At 43.8% G+C, this 18117-nt stretch overlaps 1 protein-coding gene across 4 annotated transcripts in view; it reads left to right on the top strand.

Annotated features, from left to right (window-relative positions):
- DAZAP1 (DAZ associated protein 1) overlaps positions 1-18117 on the top strand; it is a 54414-nt gene that overhangs the window by 2645 nt on the left and 33652 nt on the right. For all 4 annotated transcript variants that reach the window (XM_060232847.1, XM_060232846.1, XM_060232849.1 and 1 more), the window contains exons 2-3: positions 16809-16849; positions 17563-17729. In XM_060232847.1, coding sequence (XP_060088830.1) covers positions 16809-16849; positions 17563-17729 — 208 coding nt within the window. The remainder of the gene's footprint in view (positions 1-16808; positions 16850-17562; positions 17730-18117) is intronic.

Raw genomic sequence — 18117 nt, 5'->3', positions numbered from 1 at the left:
CAATTTAAGTTTGGGGATGGTTAGATCTACACTACTGCTTTCTTCCATGTGGGAGCTAGGTTTTGCTAGAAGGGCTTTGCTGAGGATGGAGAGCTATGGGGAGGCTGTCTGTTTAGTTAATTTGTTTAAAACATTTATTGAATCTTCTTTTCTTCCAGTTAATGGGACCCCAAACAGGTTCCCCCTATTAGAGCACAAGCTGGGGAGTGGGGTATCTCTTTTTTGTGATTCTAGGAGAAAGGGCTAGTTGGTAATGGATGGTTACAGGTCTGAAAAGAATTAATGAGGGAGAGTCACTGTCACTCACCCTTAAGGCCTCTGCAGTGGTGGAGTAACTCACAAACCAAAAAGCTGCAGCTCAGTGGCAGAGCTCTTGCCTCATACACAGAAAGCCCCAAGTTAAATCTCTGGTTAAAGAATCTTGGATAGCAGATGCTGGGGAAAGCCTTTCTCTGCCTGACACCCTGGGGAGCAAAAGAGACAATGTTGACCTAGATTGACAAATTGGTGACTGAGGTGTTTTTACTTTAGTGGGGTCAAAGGCCTCTTTGGGAAGGGGGTGCCTTTCCCTCAGTACATTTGTGTGAAGGTCATGCAGCTGTTGGAGAACTGATTCAGAAGGGCATGCATGCATGTGCCTTTGTGTAGCTGGTAAAGAGCTGACTGGAAGTATGCTTCCCAAGAGCTCATTTGTTCTTTGTGAGGTTTAGGGTTCGACTGCCTTTGCTGTGCAGACTCAAGTTAGGTTCAGGTCATTTGTGCAGTGGAGAGATCTCCTGTGTCATAGGTTGTGAGGCCATTCTAGTTGCTAGCTTCTCCCCCCCCCCCCCCTTCCTTGATTTCAAATAATTCAGGAGGGCTTGCCAACTTTGCACTTCCCTGCACTGGGGGCTCAAGGTCATGCAGGGATCTCTCATAAAACTGCAGCTGTTCCCTGTGTTTTCCTTGCTTTATACCCAGTGTGAAGAGTCCCTGGCATTCTCCAAGGTGAAGGTATGTTGCTTGCCCTCTCCTTGTCCATTTTCCTAGCTGCAGTCTCTCTCCCTTGCTTGGAGCCCTCGCTGCTGTCTCAGTGCCTCTTCTATGTTCCCTGCTGTTGAAGGACAATGAACATCTATGCAGGATGAAATTTTGGTGACTCATCAGAGTAGGTCAGGAAGACTGGGATTCACCCTCTTGCTTCTAGAGGTACTGTCTGAGGCAAGGCTTGCCTTCAGGCTTTGACATTGAGACAGACTTAAAAGAAGGTGCTTTTTGTATCTCTTCTGGCTTCCCTGCTCGTCCTGCCATTTACAGATAAGACCTCATGGGTTGTCTTCATGTGGTTTTATGCTGCTTGTTCTTGTTTTACTGATCAGCTTTGCTACAGGAATAGCAGAATTTGAAAAGAAAAGAGTAACTTTTGTAAAGCCTTCCAAGAGACTTTGTGCTTTTAATCTATAACCCTAAAATAACTCACTGGTTGTACATGTTCTCAGTCACTGTGTTCCAAATGTTGAGCACGATGTCTGCAGAATGTAGGCAAAGAACTGGAAAAATCTTCTGTAATCCTTGCTTACTCGGCTGCCTTTTGCAGTGCAATAATAAGCAATAGTTGGATTCCAGGCTATGCCAAATTAGTTCTAACCTTTGTAGAATGAAGAGAATTGGAGACCCCTGAGGAAGTTAGGAGTAGATAACATTCAGCTCTCCAGCTGATCTGAATAATTCTCTCCTGGATATTGTAAGCTCTTTGGATAAATGCGGAAGCTCCTCTCTTACTGTTCTTTCCCCTTACCTGACTAAACTGCTTTCTGCATTCTGAGGGCATTGAGCATGCTCAGTCCAAACCATGCAGTTATTTTGGTGGATGTATCTTGTTTTTTTTAATTTTGCTTAATTGGCAGAGGGTCCTCCTAAGCATGCAGAGACTGTGGCCTTTTCTGTAGGTAGGCCTGTGGCAAACACTTGACCGTTAAGTGCTATTAACTACTATTAAGAGAACAAGCTAGGGGGCCCTGGAGGGGTTTTTTTTTTTGGGGGGGGGGAAATAAATGATTTGGAAATCCCTCTCAGCTGAATTTCCTCATCCAAGATTCTGTAAGCTTTCAAGAGCCTGAGAGGGCCAATTTCCCATCTCCCCCCACCCACCTTAATTGACTCTGAAGTGCTCTAAGCATTCCACGCTTCCTGGCACATGCCTAGTCTGTTAGCCTTACCATGTCATATCTTTCTGGGAAGCCCCCCAAGTATGTCAGAACTGTGTGGGTGGCCCCATTGTGCTGCTTTGGTTATTAGCACAAGTCACCTGCTTTATTATTAAATAAAGTAATAAGGTTGTTCTTCTTGAGTAAAAAAATGAAACTGAAAGTTCTGTAATATTTGGATTGTGTCTGCATTTTACATTTAAAAGAGACACAATGGGAGCTAGTGTCTTATAGTAATTGTACAGTTTCCTTTACCATCATCTCTGGAGAAGGGTGTCAAGCCCCATAATGTTCGATTTATGATGTTAAACCAGCATTGCAGTTAAACAATCTGAAAGAGATGCTGACTTGTGATCAAAGAAATAACTTGCATCTTGATTTCTGTTTAGCACAGGGGTTTCTTCCATGCAGTGTGTGATGCTTTGGTTTCTGGAGTCTTGTTTGCTTTCTCAGTAAAACTTTTCAAAACCTACCTTTTATGTGAGTGTTTTCACAAAGCCCTTTATTTGTCCTTCCCAGGTATGTGTGATTGCATTTTTTCATATCTTGTCCCTTCCCTCTTTTTGGATAGTTTCCTGCCTCTTTTGGGGTAGTTTCCTCAGGGATGCAGTTTAAATTGTAAGATTTTGGGGGCATGGGGTCTTGTTCATTGTGAATTGAGGGCACCGTCATAAACATTGAAACAGACTTACATCCAATTCTTTTGCCCCAAAGTTAAATTCTGTCAGTGGTCCATAAGCAATTGGGGGGTGGGGAGCGCAAAAGCACTGTATTGATTCACGTCAGGATTTTTGGTCACCTGTGACTGTAATAATTCATTTTCATGTAATTTCATATAATTCATGAAGGCCTAGGTAACTTAAATAAATGCTCCTGCCTGCCTGATCCAAGCAGGTTTTTTTGTTCACTAGTAACTTTTGTTGGGAGTGTTGCAAGTTGGATTTAATGGCTTGGAGCCTATAGAGGCGTCTGTGGGCTGAAGGGGGGGCAATACTTGGCTTCCCCCTTCCACTGTAGACCTCTGACACTTCCCACCTGTTTCTGGCCCCCAGGAGCAGCATTTTGAGTTGTACGTGGAGGAGGAGGTGAGAAAGTTGGGCGACACCAAGAGACACTAGGATTGAGCCACTCAGTTCAGAAATGCTTTTTCCTCCTTCTAATTGTTGACAGAATGCTCTGAGCTAAAAATACAAGGTAGAATCTGAAATCCAATGGCCAAATTTGGTTGTGTTTCAGGTGGCTTAATTGGTTCCTGCTGGTTGCTATAAAAATGGAGAATATTTGATGCTTAACTCCCCCCCCCCCAAAAAAAAAGAAAAAAAATCTGAATTCCAGATAGGATGTTTAACTTTATCTTGTTGGATGTGAGGCAGCACATGACCACAGCATTCTGTTAGCTTACAAAATCCGATGAATACTTGCTTGGTAAGTGGCATCATTTGAAGGTGTCTTCCAGCCGTGCTGAAGTCCAGGACACCTAAAAGATTTTGTTAAAAGAATCAAGTCATGTTACTTGCAGGCAAAATTACTCTATAATAAATATTTCAAATCAATGAGTATGGTTCAAGGTGCAGAACAAATCAAAGGGGGGTGGGAAATACAGCCAGATCCTATTCATGCTTGGAAGCAAGCCCTAAGTAGTGAATGGGGGTGTGACATTAGCTTGTTTGATTTGGTAAATATTACAGGTGCTATTCAGAAATCCAACTGAGTTCATTGATAGTGTGTGGAGCATTTGGGTCATACTGCCATACTGATAGATGGTTCTGTTTGCTGTGTATGCTGCCTTCTTTTTTATTGTCTGTATTGGTCCTTGAATTACCTGTACTTTAATTTTATTGGGCTATGTTTGTTCTAGCAATAAGGAAAACCAGGCCTCAAAAATACCAGCTTTTCCTGCCAAGTTGAAAAGAAAGGGGTTTGCAGGTAGAAACGTTCTGCAATGGAAGATGAGCTACAGGTAAAACAGGTAGCTGGGAAAAGGCAGATTGTGGAGGAGGATGAGAATTATTTGGCATTTGGCAGCTGGTTTCTCTAGGCTGCTGTTTTGCTATAGTCCCTGCTTTTTAATGCCATCTTCCTCAGTCTGCAGTGTTGGTTAACTCTGCATTTGCTCAATGTACCAGAATCCATCTATCACAAAGCAAGAGGCCAAAACTGTCTTAGCTTGTGGCAATCTATAGAGCTGTGTATAAATAGCACTATTTACATACAGCTGCTTTGCTTGACCTTAGAATACCCTGCCTTTTTGTCTGAATACTTGTCAAGGTGACCAAAGATAATTTAGAATAGAGCAGGCCACTGAGGACTGAGAGAGTCATGCAGTCGGACTGCTGTGTTGTTGTGTCAGAAACATATTTGATCTGTAAAACACAGAAGAGTTAATACCACTGGTGCTACTTTTCAGCAGGTGTGTGCAGCGTCAGCAGCCTGTGTTTTTGGGGTTGGATCCAACCAGCTTTTCTGCTAGAGATAAAAAGGCAATGCTAGCGATCACGGGACCTTCACATACAAAAACCATGGGGAATGGGGCTGTGGAACGGGGCAAGATTGAGTGAGAAAGCTGACTGGATCTGTCTTCCATGTGAGTGCTCCTTTGAACTCAGCTTTCATCATAAAAATTATAGTGCTCCTTTACACAGAGATGCAAGATTCAGGCATTGTTACATTTTTGTGTGTTGTAGTCATTTTCATAGTTTTACAGATGTACATCTTTGTGACCTTGAACGTCTTAAATAAAGAGAATAGATGGGAGCATAAATGCAATATAGTAGAGAAAATATCTGGTGAAGTTACTAGAGGCAGGTAATACTGACCCCATGTGCAAAGTTTTTGTCTCTTGGAATTTCCGGCATATTGCTTCTCTTAGATGACCATGTAGAAATCAGGGCCTCTGTTATAAGTAGCATGTGAATGTTTACCTATTTGAAAGATACTTACCCCACTGTTCAACCTTGTATTTTATTTTATTTTTTAATTTTACTTCATTGGTATCTCACACTATGACTTATGTTATTCTCCTTTCCTCCATTTTGTCCTCACAGCAACCCTGTTATGTAGGTTAAACTGAGAGTGTGTAACCAACCCAAGGTCACCCAGCAGCTTTCCATGTCTGTGGGGAGTCTGAGCTTGGGGTCTCCCAGTCTTGGCCTGACAGTCTAGCTGCCACACCACACTGGCTTTTGTGGGGTTCACAGAATCCAATATAATGTCTTTTGCTAAAACAGAGGCTATTTTAGTGTCCATGGTGCTCAAGGTCTTCCTGATACTTTGGTGCCTGTTTGTAGCTGTTCCAGCTCAAAGGGGGAGCTGTTCTTAGCAATAGGGTGCCTTCAAAGGGATGTATAAAACATTTAATGTACCAAAAGACGAATTAGTGATGCCACCATCTTCAAATAGAACAAGAACACTTATCAACACCACCCCTTTTCTCGGTATGCATTAATTGTATACATCTAAGAAATACAAGTGAATTGCAAATCCCTGGCTTGGCTTTTTGGTACCAAACAAGCTGTCTTCTCTTCCCCCTGGATTACCATGTAGGAACAGTAGGACAAGACATCAGGGTACAGTCAGGTGGAGTTAGAACGCCAGTGGCCATGCTTTGTAGTGATGGGAGCAGTCTTTAATGTAAGCCACTGCTCAGATGTCCCTAAACAACCCTCTGCGACGGGCACAGTTTGTACAGCATGCGTAATTTAAAAAGAACTGAGACGTTGGAGGTAGTGTGCCTGTGCTTAAAATTCACATTTTGAACTTTTTTTTTTAAGTTAAGATCATTAAAGAGTTCACAGAGGGGGGTAGCTTTCTGTAGAATGCCAGCATTGCCAGTTATCAAACCGGAGAACTGGGGAGAAACTGGAGAGACTGTTCTGAAAGATCTTCCTCCTTTCCTCTGCTGTCCCCTATCCTGTGAATTTTACATTCTTGTGTGTGTATGGCTGTGGGGGGTGGATTTTGGCAAAGCCATCTAAAGATTTTCTCTAGTGTGCTGGAATTATAGTTAGACCGGGTTTAATTTTTCATCACGGAAGATGTTTTGTAGCCCAGTGATAAAGCTTATGGAGAAAAAACCTGGAGTAGGTTCATAACGTAGTATACTGAAGGTGTATGCTTTTTCTCTCTCTGTTGTTGTTGTTTAGAACTGCCTTCATTAGGCCAAAAAGATAATCGCTTCTGCCTTCTTGGTGGTACTTGGCTTAGTAATAGTCTTGAAGCTGTTGTTAACTGCTAGTTTGGTGTAGCGTTTAAGTGCACAGACTCTTATGTGGGAGAACCTGGTTTGGTTCCCCACTTGTCCACATTCAGCTGCTGGAATGACCTTGGGTCAGTCATAACTCTCTCAGAGCTGTTCTGCTCAAGAGCAGTTTCTGTTAGGGCTCTCTCAGTCCCACCTGCCTCACAAGGTATCTGTTGTGGGGAGGGGAAGGGAAAGGAGATTGTAAGGTGCTCTGAGACTCCTTCAGGTAGTAATTCCAATCTTCTCCTCCTCTATGGTCTCCCTAACAGCTTCTGTCTTTGCTTAGCCTCTTGCAGCTCTTTAAGCCTACTTGCCTGTGAGACCTAGCTGTCTAATGTCAGCCACTGTTAGGGCACTGCTTACTTGCTGAGTAGGTCTGGTAGCTTCTAATCAAGCTAGTGAGACCAGAGATATTAGTCATCAGGGAGGAGGGTGGTGGTGGAAAGTGCTATCAAGTTGCATCCAACTTATGGTGACTCTGTAGGGTTTTCAAAGTAAGAGAGGAACAGAGGTGGTTTTGCCATTACCTGCCTCTGCGTAACAACCGTGGACTTCCTGGGTCCCATCTAAATACTAAGCAGAGCCAGCTTTGCTTAGCTTCCAAGGTCAGGCTAGCCTGAGCTATCTAGACCAGAGAACCAGGGAGGGTTGGCCCCTTTTTACTTGGTGTCTAGAAAAGATGAAAATAACACCTCCTGGCATTGGGGGTTGCTCTCGAACTGCTTCTGTGTTACCTTTGGTGATAGGTACTGAAGTTCTTAGCCTCTTGAATGAATTGCAGCCAGATCTTGGAACCTAAACAGGGTCAGCCCTGGTTAATATTTGGACGGGAGACCATCATGGAAGTCCAGGGTTGTTATGCAGGCATTGGCAAACCACCTCTGAATGTCTCTTGCCTTGAAAACGCTAGACTCGGGTTGCCGTAAGTTGACTGTGACTTGACATTGTCATTTTCCTCCTCCACATACCAAATTTGGGATGTCCCAGCCATCCCAGAAGCTGCAATGTTTGTGGGCTGAGCATTTGAGGGGTGAATTCTTGGCTCTTGCATGGGGACATTGGACCCTCTCCCTGTCTTAGCACTTGACAGTGTGCTTAGAATCTAACATGAGGGTTGTGCTTATCAAATCAGTCAAAACTGAGCTGCTTTCACAGTGCAGGATTCTAGCCTTCCTGACTGTGTGTCTTCATTCTGGGTATTTACCCTTACACTTCTGGTGCCCCCACTGGCCTGTTTCCTTTCCTCCGTTCATACAACAGTGTCAGACACTCAATTGTTGTTGTTTTTTTAAAATGCAGCTCACAGTTTCAGCAGGTTTATTATAAAACATGTGCATTTCATTGTTAAGGCTTACCTTAATTATGGAATACAAGAATGTGTTTTCATAAGGTAGCTAAGCTAGACATGGCTGTGTGGCCATAAGCTATGTGTCTAAGCCACAGATCTGCCAGAGGGCCCAGAACGCTTCATTCAGCTTTAACTGAGCTAGATTTTTAGGTATTGAAGCTTGTCTAGAGAAACAAATGCACAGTGAGGGTTTTTTTCTTTCTTTAAAGCAACTCCAAACATACACCTGGCTCAGTCTCCTGTGAAAGCAGCTCAGCTTTAATCTTGTTTCAAAAAGTATGAAAGGTATTTGAATATGGTGATGTACTTCATTCAGTTGCGACTTGCTGATTTCACTGATATAATATGATGATAATATTCACTGATATGGAGTGGTGCAGAGTGGTAAAGCTGCATTACTGTAGTCAGAGCCCTCTGCTCACGACCTGATTTCGATCCCAGTGGAAGGTGGTTCAGGTAGCCGGCTCCAGGTTGACTCAGTCTTCCATCCTTCCGAGGTCAGTAAATCAAGGACCCAGCTTGCTGGGGGGAAGTGTAGATGACTGGGGAAGGCAATGGCAAACCACCACGTAAAAAGTCTGCCGTGGAAACATTGTGAAAACTTTATGAAAATGTTGTGAAAACAACTGGTGCTTGCACAGGGGACTGTCTTTTTTTAAATTTCACTGAACCCCTGGTCATATGAGCATTCCCACCTTGGAGCGACTTAACTCCAGCTTGCTTTGTCTGGAATAACTTCATCATGCAAGAGTACATGTGAACATTGGGGGGGAGCCAAGTTGGCTATAAGTGGAAGCTGGAAGGTGTTGAGTGCTAACAAAAAAGGAATTAGATTTTTAAACAGGTTTAGCTGGTTTATCCAATGTCTAAAGGATCCTGTTTCTTTTTAGAAAATCTGCTTATTATATCACACTGTCTTGCAATAGTTCCCAAGATTTTTACTTAAACTATGGGTAGAATTCTGTAATAGCATCCCCCAAATTGTTGGTTCTTTCCAATCACACACGCACAAATTATGTTTCCCTTTTTATAAACAGAAAAGTGGGTGCATGATGATCGTGGGATACTATCCAGTGCAGCAGAGAGGTTGCAGTTCTCAGACACGGTTTTCATATGTCACACTCTCTTGCTTGCTATGAGGAATCCTCACTGGCTCCCTCCCCCCAGCAGTTGTTCACATATCCTTTTAATCTGACAGTTTTATTTCTGAGGATACTTTTGTGCACCTGAATAATTTTCACAGATTTCCTTGGGCTGCCTCATCTATCCTCAGGCAACCAGAGACTGCACAAAAGAGACCAGAAATACTCATGATGCAGGCCATGTGTGTGCTTGTCCATAGCTACTTGGTTTTAATGGCTTCTGTTAGTAGATTTGGTCCCATGAATCAGTCTCTGTATTATGTTGCATACTCATGTTATGGACGTTCTGTCTTTTTCAAGCATGGATATTCAAAGCAAAAACGTAAGGTTATGTACTCAGGTTGCTGACGGCCTGGTATCATTCTCTGAAACTAGAGAGGAAGACCAGTTTATTGCCCAGGCAGCCTCCTGATGCACCCAGCTGGTGTGTAGGGGGAGCAGCAAGGAATGAAGCAACAGGTATGGGATGAAGCAACCAGGGGCCTTAGGAGGATTCTCTGGCTGGCTCTGCAAGTGTGGAGGAAAAGGTTCAAGCAGGAATTTTCACAACAGGGTTGCAAACCTACTGGCTTGGCTAAAGGGATCAAGCAATGCAGTAGCTGTTGCCTTCCCTCTTCCTTCCCTTGGAAACAAGGAAACAACAAAACTTTAAGGTGTAGAAAACAAGCTTGAAAGATATCTGACAATCTGGGAAACAATGTGTTTTAGGAGTATTCATATGTTAATATTCTTTTTTGTGGATTAAGTTGTACTTGTGTCTCAAAAATGGTGGGAGTGGGCTTTGAAAAGATGTGGATATAAAAAGTGAAGAAATTTAACCATGTTTATTATAAGAACGCTGTTACAGGAAGGGTGCTCCCTAGAATATCACAAAGATGATGATTATATGGGGAAAAGAAAAGATTATTTGATATCAGCAGCATCTCTTGAATGAGAAACAGATGATGCAGTCTGACCTTGTGTTGTCTTTTGGGATGTTAGCAGATTGTGTTGAAAACATCTGGGGAAACACCACTCCAAGTGTGATGCAGCCAATGTTTGAAGTGTATCATCCAATGGAATCAAATTAACATATTTTGCATTGTATATTATTTGGAGTCTTTTGGGCTGAAAAAAAATCTAAATCTCTGGTGGCACACCAAACTGACAGTAGAAGACAGAAACAGGATGACCTTGACAGGCTGGAAAACTGTGCTAAAACCAATAAAATGAATTTTTACAGGGATAAATGTAAAGTTCTGCATTTAGGTAGGAAAAATCCAGTGCATGGTTATAGGATGGGGAGACTTGTCTTAGCAGTAGTATGTGGGAAAAGGATCTAGGGGTCTTAGTGGATCATACACTGAACTTGGTGATGTGATGGCTAAAAAGGTAAATGCAATTTTGGGCTGTATCGACAGAAGTCTAGGGTCCAGATCATGTGAAGTGATGGTATCGCTTTACTCTGCTCTGGTAAGACCTCACCTGGAGTATTGTGTTCAGTTTTGGGCACCACATTTTAAGAAGGATATAGACAAGCTGGAATGGGTCCAGAGGAGGGCGATGAAGATGGTGAGGGGTCTGGAGACCAAGTCCTATGAAGAAAGGTTGAAGGAGCTGGGGATGTTTAACCTGGAGAGGAGGCGGCTGAGTGGTGAGATAAAGTACTTGAAGGGCTGTCATATAGAGGATGGTGTGGAATTGTTTTCTGTGGCCCCAGAAGGTAGAACCAGGAGGTTGAAATTAAATCAAAAGGGTTTCCGGCTCAACATGAGGAAGAACATCCTGACAGAGCAGTTCCTCAGTAGAACAGGCTTCCTCGGGAGGTGGTGGGCTCTCCTTCCTTGGAGGTTTTTAAACAGAGGCTGGAGGCCATCTGACAGCAATGAAGATCCTGTGGTGGTACTTGTGAGTTTCCTGCATTGTGCAGAGTGTTGGGCTAGATGACCCTGGAGGTCCCTTCCAACTCTGATTCTATATTTTTGTGTACCTCTGTGTTTCTCCCAAATTGGTGGTTTGTTTTTAGCACAACCAGCATTCAAAACCTAAATCTGGAGTCCAGCAGTGCCAGAAAGCCTTATGATGAGCCAGAAGCTAAAACTTTGTTTCTCAACACAATTTTGGTCTGGTCCTTTCAAGCAGAAGCTCAGTGGAAGGTCTACAAGACTGTCATTGGAAACAAGACTCCAAATTCAGTTTGTAAGAGGAAGGCATGATAGTTTTTAGGTGTCAGCAGAGTGTTCTCAGTAATGCAATTGCCGGGGATTTTTCTGTCTTGCATCTGGGAGTAGACTTTTTGCTTGTTCTTATGTATTGCTTAGCAATTTACATGTACCTCATCTCCCTGGGTGTGTTGGGACTGATGTCTTAGAAGGCACAATCACATATGGGCAATCTGTTTCTCTCCCACCTTTTGCCATTATGTGTTAATCAGGGGTCCCCAACCCCCAGGCTGTGGACCAGTACCAGTTCATGGCCTGTTAGTTGTATAATTATTTCATTATATATTACAATGTAATAATAATAATAAGACATTGGATTTATATCCTGCCCTCCACTCTGAATCTCATAGTGGCTTAAAATCTCCTTTATCTTCCTCTCCCACAACAAGACATCCTGTGAGGTGGGTTGGGCTGAGAGACAACTCTGCGAGAGCTATGGTTGACTCAAGACCATTCCAGCAGCTGCAAGTGGAGGAGTGGGAAATCGAACCCGGTTCTCCCATATGAGTCTGCACACTTAACCACTACGCCAAAATAAAGTGCACAATTGTATCGTCCTGAAACCATCCCCCCCCCCCCCCCCAGTTCTTGGAGAAATTCTTTCACAAAACTGGTCCTTGGTGCCAAAAAGGTTGGGGACTGTAGGTGTAAATGATCCCAGCATAGTGAGTGTTAGTGGCTTTGCTTATCCCTAGTGAATGGGATATAGTGCAAAGACCGCTTTGCCCACCAGCTTTGTAGAATCTGTATACAGTACACTTCTAAAAGAATACTGCATGGAGCAATTTGAGGTCTGTCTTTGTTTAGTGTTGGGCAGGGCATATTTCTAGGATGGAAAACCACCGCCTTCCCAAGATTGCTCTGTATGGCGAACTTTCCACCGGCCATCGAAATAGAGGGGCACCAAAGAAGAGGTACAAGGACTCCTTGAAGAAATCCCTTGGCACCTGTCGCATCAACCATCACCAGTGGTCTGACCTAGCCTCAGATCGCAAAGCATGGAGGCACACCATCCACCAGGCTGTCTCTTCCTTTGAGAATGCATGCATAGCTGGTCTTGAGGACAAAAGGAGATTGAGGAAGAATCGCGCTGCTACAGCACCAACCCCAAATCAGACTTTTCCCTGCAGCCACTGTGGCCGGATCTGCCTGTCCCGCATTGGTCTTGTCAGCCACCAGCGAGCCTGCAGCAGATGTGGACTACTGCACCCTTCTTAAATCTTCATTCGCGAAGTCAAGCCGAGAGAGAGAGAGATACAGAGTAGATTAGTTACAGTAATATGTTGAATCTTAGTGCAGAAATGTTCAGTGGCATATGGTGATCTGATTCTTGCTGCTGTCCAGTCACCTGCTGTTGCCTTTAAAAATCAGATATTTAAGTATTTATCTAAAAGATTTCTACTCTGCCTTTCCACCCAAATAGGAGATCCGCAAGGTTGTGAACATCAAACCATTGAAATGTTTCAAGATTCAAACATTTCAAACATTAAACCAGTGTCTAAAGTGCAAAAATATTACTGGGTTTGATTCCTCACTCCTCCACTTGTAGCTGCTGGAATGGCCTTGGGTCAGCCATAGTTCTCACAGAGCTGTCCTTGAAAGGGCAGCTTCTATCAGAGCTCTCTCAGCCCCACCTACCTCACAGAATGTCTGTTGTGGGGGAGGTTGTAAGCTGCTCTGAGAGTCGGAGTGGAGGGCAGGATATAAATCCAGTGTCGTCGTATTGCATTATAATATATAATGAAATAAATATACAGCTCACGGCCCGGTTGCTAACAGGCCATGGACCAGTACCGGTCTGCAGCACAGGGGTTGGGGACCCCTGCTTTATATTATGCAAACATCAAGTGCATCAGTTTCTTTTTCTTTTCTTTTTTTTTTGCAGTAACACACTTACAGAGCACTCTCCCTTTAAGTTGTTATTGTCTGTATCCAGTAGCTTAGATTGCATTGAAGAGGGGAAGGGGGGACACACAAGTATTCCATGTCAGTCTAAATTACCTGCTTTGTTTCACAGAGTCAAACACCTGCTCTTCCTTTTCCCTCTCCTCTCCACTCCTTTCAGTTTTGAGAATAAAATAGATGAATGGCTGCAGGTTCCCTTGGAGGGTGTAAAGTCTTTGTTAATTGGAAGGGTGGGATGATTGTAATGTTCTTTAAATCTATAATTAGGTCCTCTCCGAAGCTCAGTGCAGGATATCCAGGTGATGGGAGTTAATGGTGCCTGGACCTTTAATTACTGCGCCTTGCTTGGTGTGCTCTTGAAAGGAAGCCTTTGTTTCTGCCGCTTGTGATTTCCCACAGGCTCTCTTCCACCATATGGTGTGCAAGCAAGGTGTGTTTGCTTGCACCTGCACTGCCGATGTGTGCATACTGATGTCTGATATCGATTGACTTACTAAAAACAGGCACTCTCAGTAACTTGAAGTGGAAGGATGTTTCATGCTAATAGCCTGGAATGACCAGAATCTAAGAATTGTCCCTGTTCTTCCTGGTTTCTTGCAAACAGGAGGAGTTAAGAGGTTATGATGATTTGCTACCCAAATTGAGGTCTGCAGGAGGTAGAACAGAGCTGTATTCAGGCCTGGCCTGATGCCCGCCACCTATGTCCTGTCCCACTGCCCCCCTCTGCGGCACCTCCACCTCCCTCGCTCCCTCCCAATTTGTAATGCCTGGGGAACTGGTGGCGAAGCACTGGCTCCCAAGGCTCTTTCAAGGAGGCCGGCACTTCTATGCCAGCCTTCCGGTGCTCTCCAGACATTCAGTGCTGGGGCGGTGGTGAAAGGAAGGACCAGCAAGCCACTGAAAAAGCGAACGCCGCATTAAAAATTGGGTGGGAGGGAGGGGGAAGCAGGCAGATAACTAGAGATTTGCCTAGGGGGCAGGGTGGGGACCGATTTTGGCGCCTCTGCCCTGTCGGTGCCCTAGGCAAATGTCTAGTTTGCCTAGCAGACAAGCTGGACCTGGCTGTATTCTCTTTTCCTCCCCTACCTACATGTGGGAAATATGGGAGCAACTATAATCTTTGCTTTGTTTCTGTACTGGAATGCAGACTGGGATTAGGGTAAGAATACCCTGCTTTTCTGGGCAGCAAGCAGAAATGGTGTGGGTGTGTGTGTCTTAGTGTGTTTCTTGGGACACAGAAAGCTTCTTTATCTACTAGTGTGATCATTGTGGATGTGCAGTCCTGTGGCCAATGAGGTTCACTACCTCCAGTTGCATACCTTTACCCCTGCCTGCCTACCTGCAGTAATTCCATTGGTACAGAGACTATAATAAGTACAGTCATGATGGGCTTGTAATATTATAACAGTGGCAGTGTGTTGATACTAAGAAGGAGTTTACTCAGGGCCTTGTGCTGATCAAACCTGTAAGTGGGAACGGATGGCTGTATGATTCTTTGGGTTGCCTACTGTTATTCTGCAGCTATCATGCAGTTCCTTATTCAGTGCTTTAAAAGGTGCGTCTTTGTTTTGAGCATACATTTATATCCTGCCTATCATTTGAGGCAATGTATATGGAGAGTTCCCACCTTGGCCGGATTCTTTAGCAAACGCTTGAACTGCTTGGAAAACTGTTTTTCCAAATGGCTTACTTATGATCTAGTATCAGCCTGTCTTCTCACTTGCCTTTAGCAAACCTATCACTGTGATTCTTCCTCCTGTGTAAATCGGAAAAATTACTAAATGAATGAGATAAGAACTATAATCAATCAAGCTTCAGACCTGGGTTTGGGACCAAGACAGCACTGGTTGCTTTGGTTGATGTTGCCTATTTACATATGTATAAAGGCTTGCCTGCCTTGTTGAGCCTTCTGGACGTATCAGGGGCCTTTGGTACAGTTGACCATTTAGTCCTGACCGACTGCCTTGCCTCCCTGGGTGCATGGGGCATTGCCCTTATTTGGTTCTTCTCATTCCTCTAGGGATGCTCACAGAGGGCTAGGGAGGAGACGTCTTCCCAACAAGACCTGAATTGTGGGGTCCCAAAGGATTCAAGCCTCTCTAACATTATTTAGCGCTCTCTGTCTGTCTCTCCCCAGTAGTTTTAAAGGGGAGCTGGCTGAAGTTGAATCCAAGATGGCGATCATGTGGCTGGGAAAGACTGAAATGCTAGCTGGAGGAGCACTCCTGAGGCTCAGTGGTGTCCAGTAAGGAGCTTTGAGATTCTGTGCTATCATTAGATAAACAAGTCTCCATGGTAGCACAGCCAGTGTTAGCTTTTTTTTTTCACCTATGCCAGGCCTGCCAGCTGGCTCCTTATTTTTCTGGGTCAGACCTTGCCATTTTGACCAATGCAATGGTGACCTCCAGACTGGACAACTGCAATTAGCTCTGCATTGGGCTGCCCTTGAAAACACTTCGGAAACTGCAGGTGATCCAGAATGCAGCTGCCAGGTTGCTGACTGGGACATCATGGTCAGCTCATATTACTCCCAATTCTACAGCAGCTGCAGTGGCTTCCAGTTAGTCTCTGGATCCAATTCAAGGTGTTGGTTTTATCCCTTGAAGCCGATAACCATCTGGGACCCTCATACGATGGGGCTCTCTCTTGTTACAACTCCCCCCCCCCCCCAAGCTTCCGTGCCTTTTCCGTTGTGCCCCCTATCCAGTGGGATGATGATGATGACATTGGATATTGAATGCACTCTTGGATCACACCTGTGCCCTGCTGGACTTGTTTAGTATCTGCAGGCTTGCAAAACTGAATTATTTAAGTTGACTTTTGGAGAGTAACCATGTTTTGGGCCTGTTGTAATAGCGTTGTGGTGAGAGCCACATATTTGAATATTTTAATGTCAGTAATTTATTGTATATATTATTTACTTTAATGGTAAATTTGTAAGTTGCCAAGAGACCCTTCAGATGAGTGGCAACTAAAAAAAAAATCTAAATAAATAAATTAAAAGCTGACATTTATTGCTATCATGCCTTGTGAAGAAGTTGTGGGCAATGGCTAATACTAGGCAACATCTGTTTCAGTTTCTGAAGGAGAAAAGATTCTTTTTTCCTGTAGTTCATGAATGATGACCGTAGTACAGAACATTATTAAAACTTCCTATATTTATATATATTATTTCAGTGTTGGTTGTTTCACCAAGCTTGAAAATTGCTCCATAGTCTTAAGGAAAACTGGACAAGAAATATCAGTTGTTCATAGCTTTGGAGGCTGTAGAGCAGTTTTGTTAAACTGGCCTGGGGGCCAAATCAGGCCCTCAGAGTGCTCCTATCAGGCCCCTGAGCAACTGGCTGTCATCTGCTTCCTTCTCCCTCTCTCTTGCTTCCTTCTGCATCACAGCTTGCTTTGCCAGGCTTGCTCGATCACACAGGAGCTACAGAGCAAAACCCCTATCTTCTCCATTGGCTGAGGCTCCTCCTCTTTAATTGTGATTGTCTGTGTCCTTTATAAAGTTTCTATCTCTGCTCCCTAATGGGAACACACACAGCCCAGCCCAGCCTGGCCTAACATGGCCCGGCCCTCCAAGGTCTCATTTATGTCAGATCTGGCCCTCATAACAAATGAGTTTGACATCCCTGCTGTAGAGTATACCCAAACATGATTTATCCCTCCGAAAATATATCAATAGCTCATCAGCTTGAAGAACATGCATGTGGGCTGTGTCTGTGGGGTACAAAGTGGATTATATTTTCAGAACAAACGTTTTTAACTAATGTATTCTTTGAATTACAGAAAGTTGTTTGTGGGTGGCCTTGATTGGAGCACTACACAAGGTAATGACCATCATCAATCATGAAAGAATTTACAAAGAATTCAACCCCCCCACACACACACATTTGAAGTTCAGGTCCCTGCTTCTCCTACTTAAAAGTAACACATTGTGCTTGCATATGGTCTTTTTTTCCTTCCTGTCCTCCATCATAATGTGACTTGAACATAAAGCCCAATCCCAGATCACTTGGTGTTTTCCCAGAGGGGCAGTACAGCCAGAAAAACATAAGTCCTTCCCACCTAATAGGAGTTTCCCAAGAATTAGCTCTCCAGAGTAATGTCAGCTCCCCCCTCCCATTACTGCAGGGCAAGGTGGTGATTGATGTGTCTTATAACAAGAAATAATGCTTTAGTCATCCTCCCTAAGAGTATGCAGTGGTATTTGAGTACATCAACACTCTTGCCTTTACTAGAAAGCCATCATTTTGTGGACCTACTGATTTATTTTGAACAGAATTTCCATACTTCTCTAAGTGTTGAATGGCTGGAAACGCATTTTAAGGTAACTAAACTTTTACATGTCATTTTGATTTCCCAAAAGTGAGACCTTCCTGTTTTCAGCCTTGAATATGTTATCCACAAGCTGTCTTGAGACAGCACATTACTGGGGAAGCTTGTAGCTTCATTCATTTCCAGCCTCGCCGGCATCCTGTTTCTTTGAGAGATACTTAGTTCACAACAAAGCATGTATGTTTCTTTTTTTTATTTTTAACAGAAACACTCCGTAGCTACTTTTCCCAGTATGGGGAAGTTGTTGACTGTGTAATAATGAAAGACAAGACAACCAATCAGTCCCGGGGATTTGGATTTGTCAAGTTCAAAGATCCCAACTGTGTGGGGACCGTCCTGGCCAGCAGGCCCCATACATTAGATGGACGAAATGTAAGTCTGCTACACACTGGGGGGCAGGGGTGGGGAGGGAATGTAATTGTGTGTTGATGTGACGGACTTGACAGCTAAATGCTTCAGTTATTGGCCAGACTTTCCAGGTTTGATGGTGTTTTATGCCAAGACTTGGTACATTTCAGCTTTTAGAGAAACATTCAGCATTCATCCTGTTGTGGATACCCTGTTCCTTACAGATTGTTCGTAATGGGAAATGAGGCGAGGATCCGCCCCACTATGATTGTGAGATGAGCCCTCCTATTTTAATGGTGACTATCACCAAAGAATCCTTTTATTTTTGCATGCCAAGATAAGTGTAATGGTGACTATTTGTCCTGCCTTTTTTGTCAGAGGCCTGCTTTGTGACAGGTGGCTGCTGCAAGAA

The sequence above is a fragment of the Heteronotia binoei genome, chromosome 2 (assembly GCF_032191835.1).
Source record: "Heteronotia binoei isolate CCM8104 ecotype False Entrance Well chromosome 2, APGP_CSIRO_Hbin_v1, whole genome shotgun sequence".
Classification (NCBI taxonomy): domain Eukaryota; kingdom Metazoa; phylum Chordata; class Lepidosauria; order Squamata; family Gekkonidae; genus Heteronotia; species Heteronotia binoei.
This window is presented reverse-complemented; position numbering and strand designations above follow the sequence as displayed.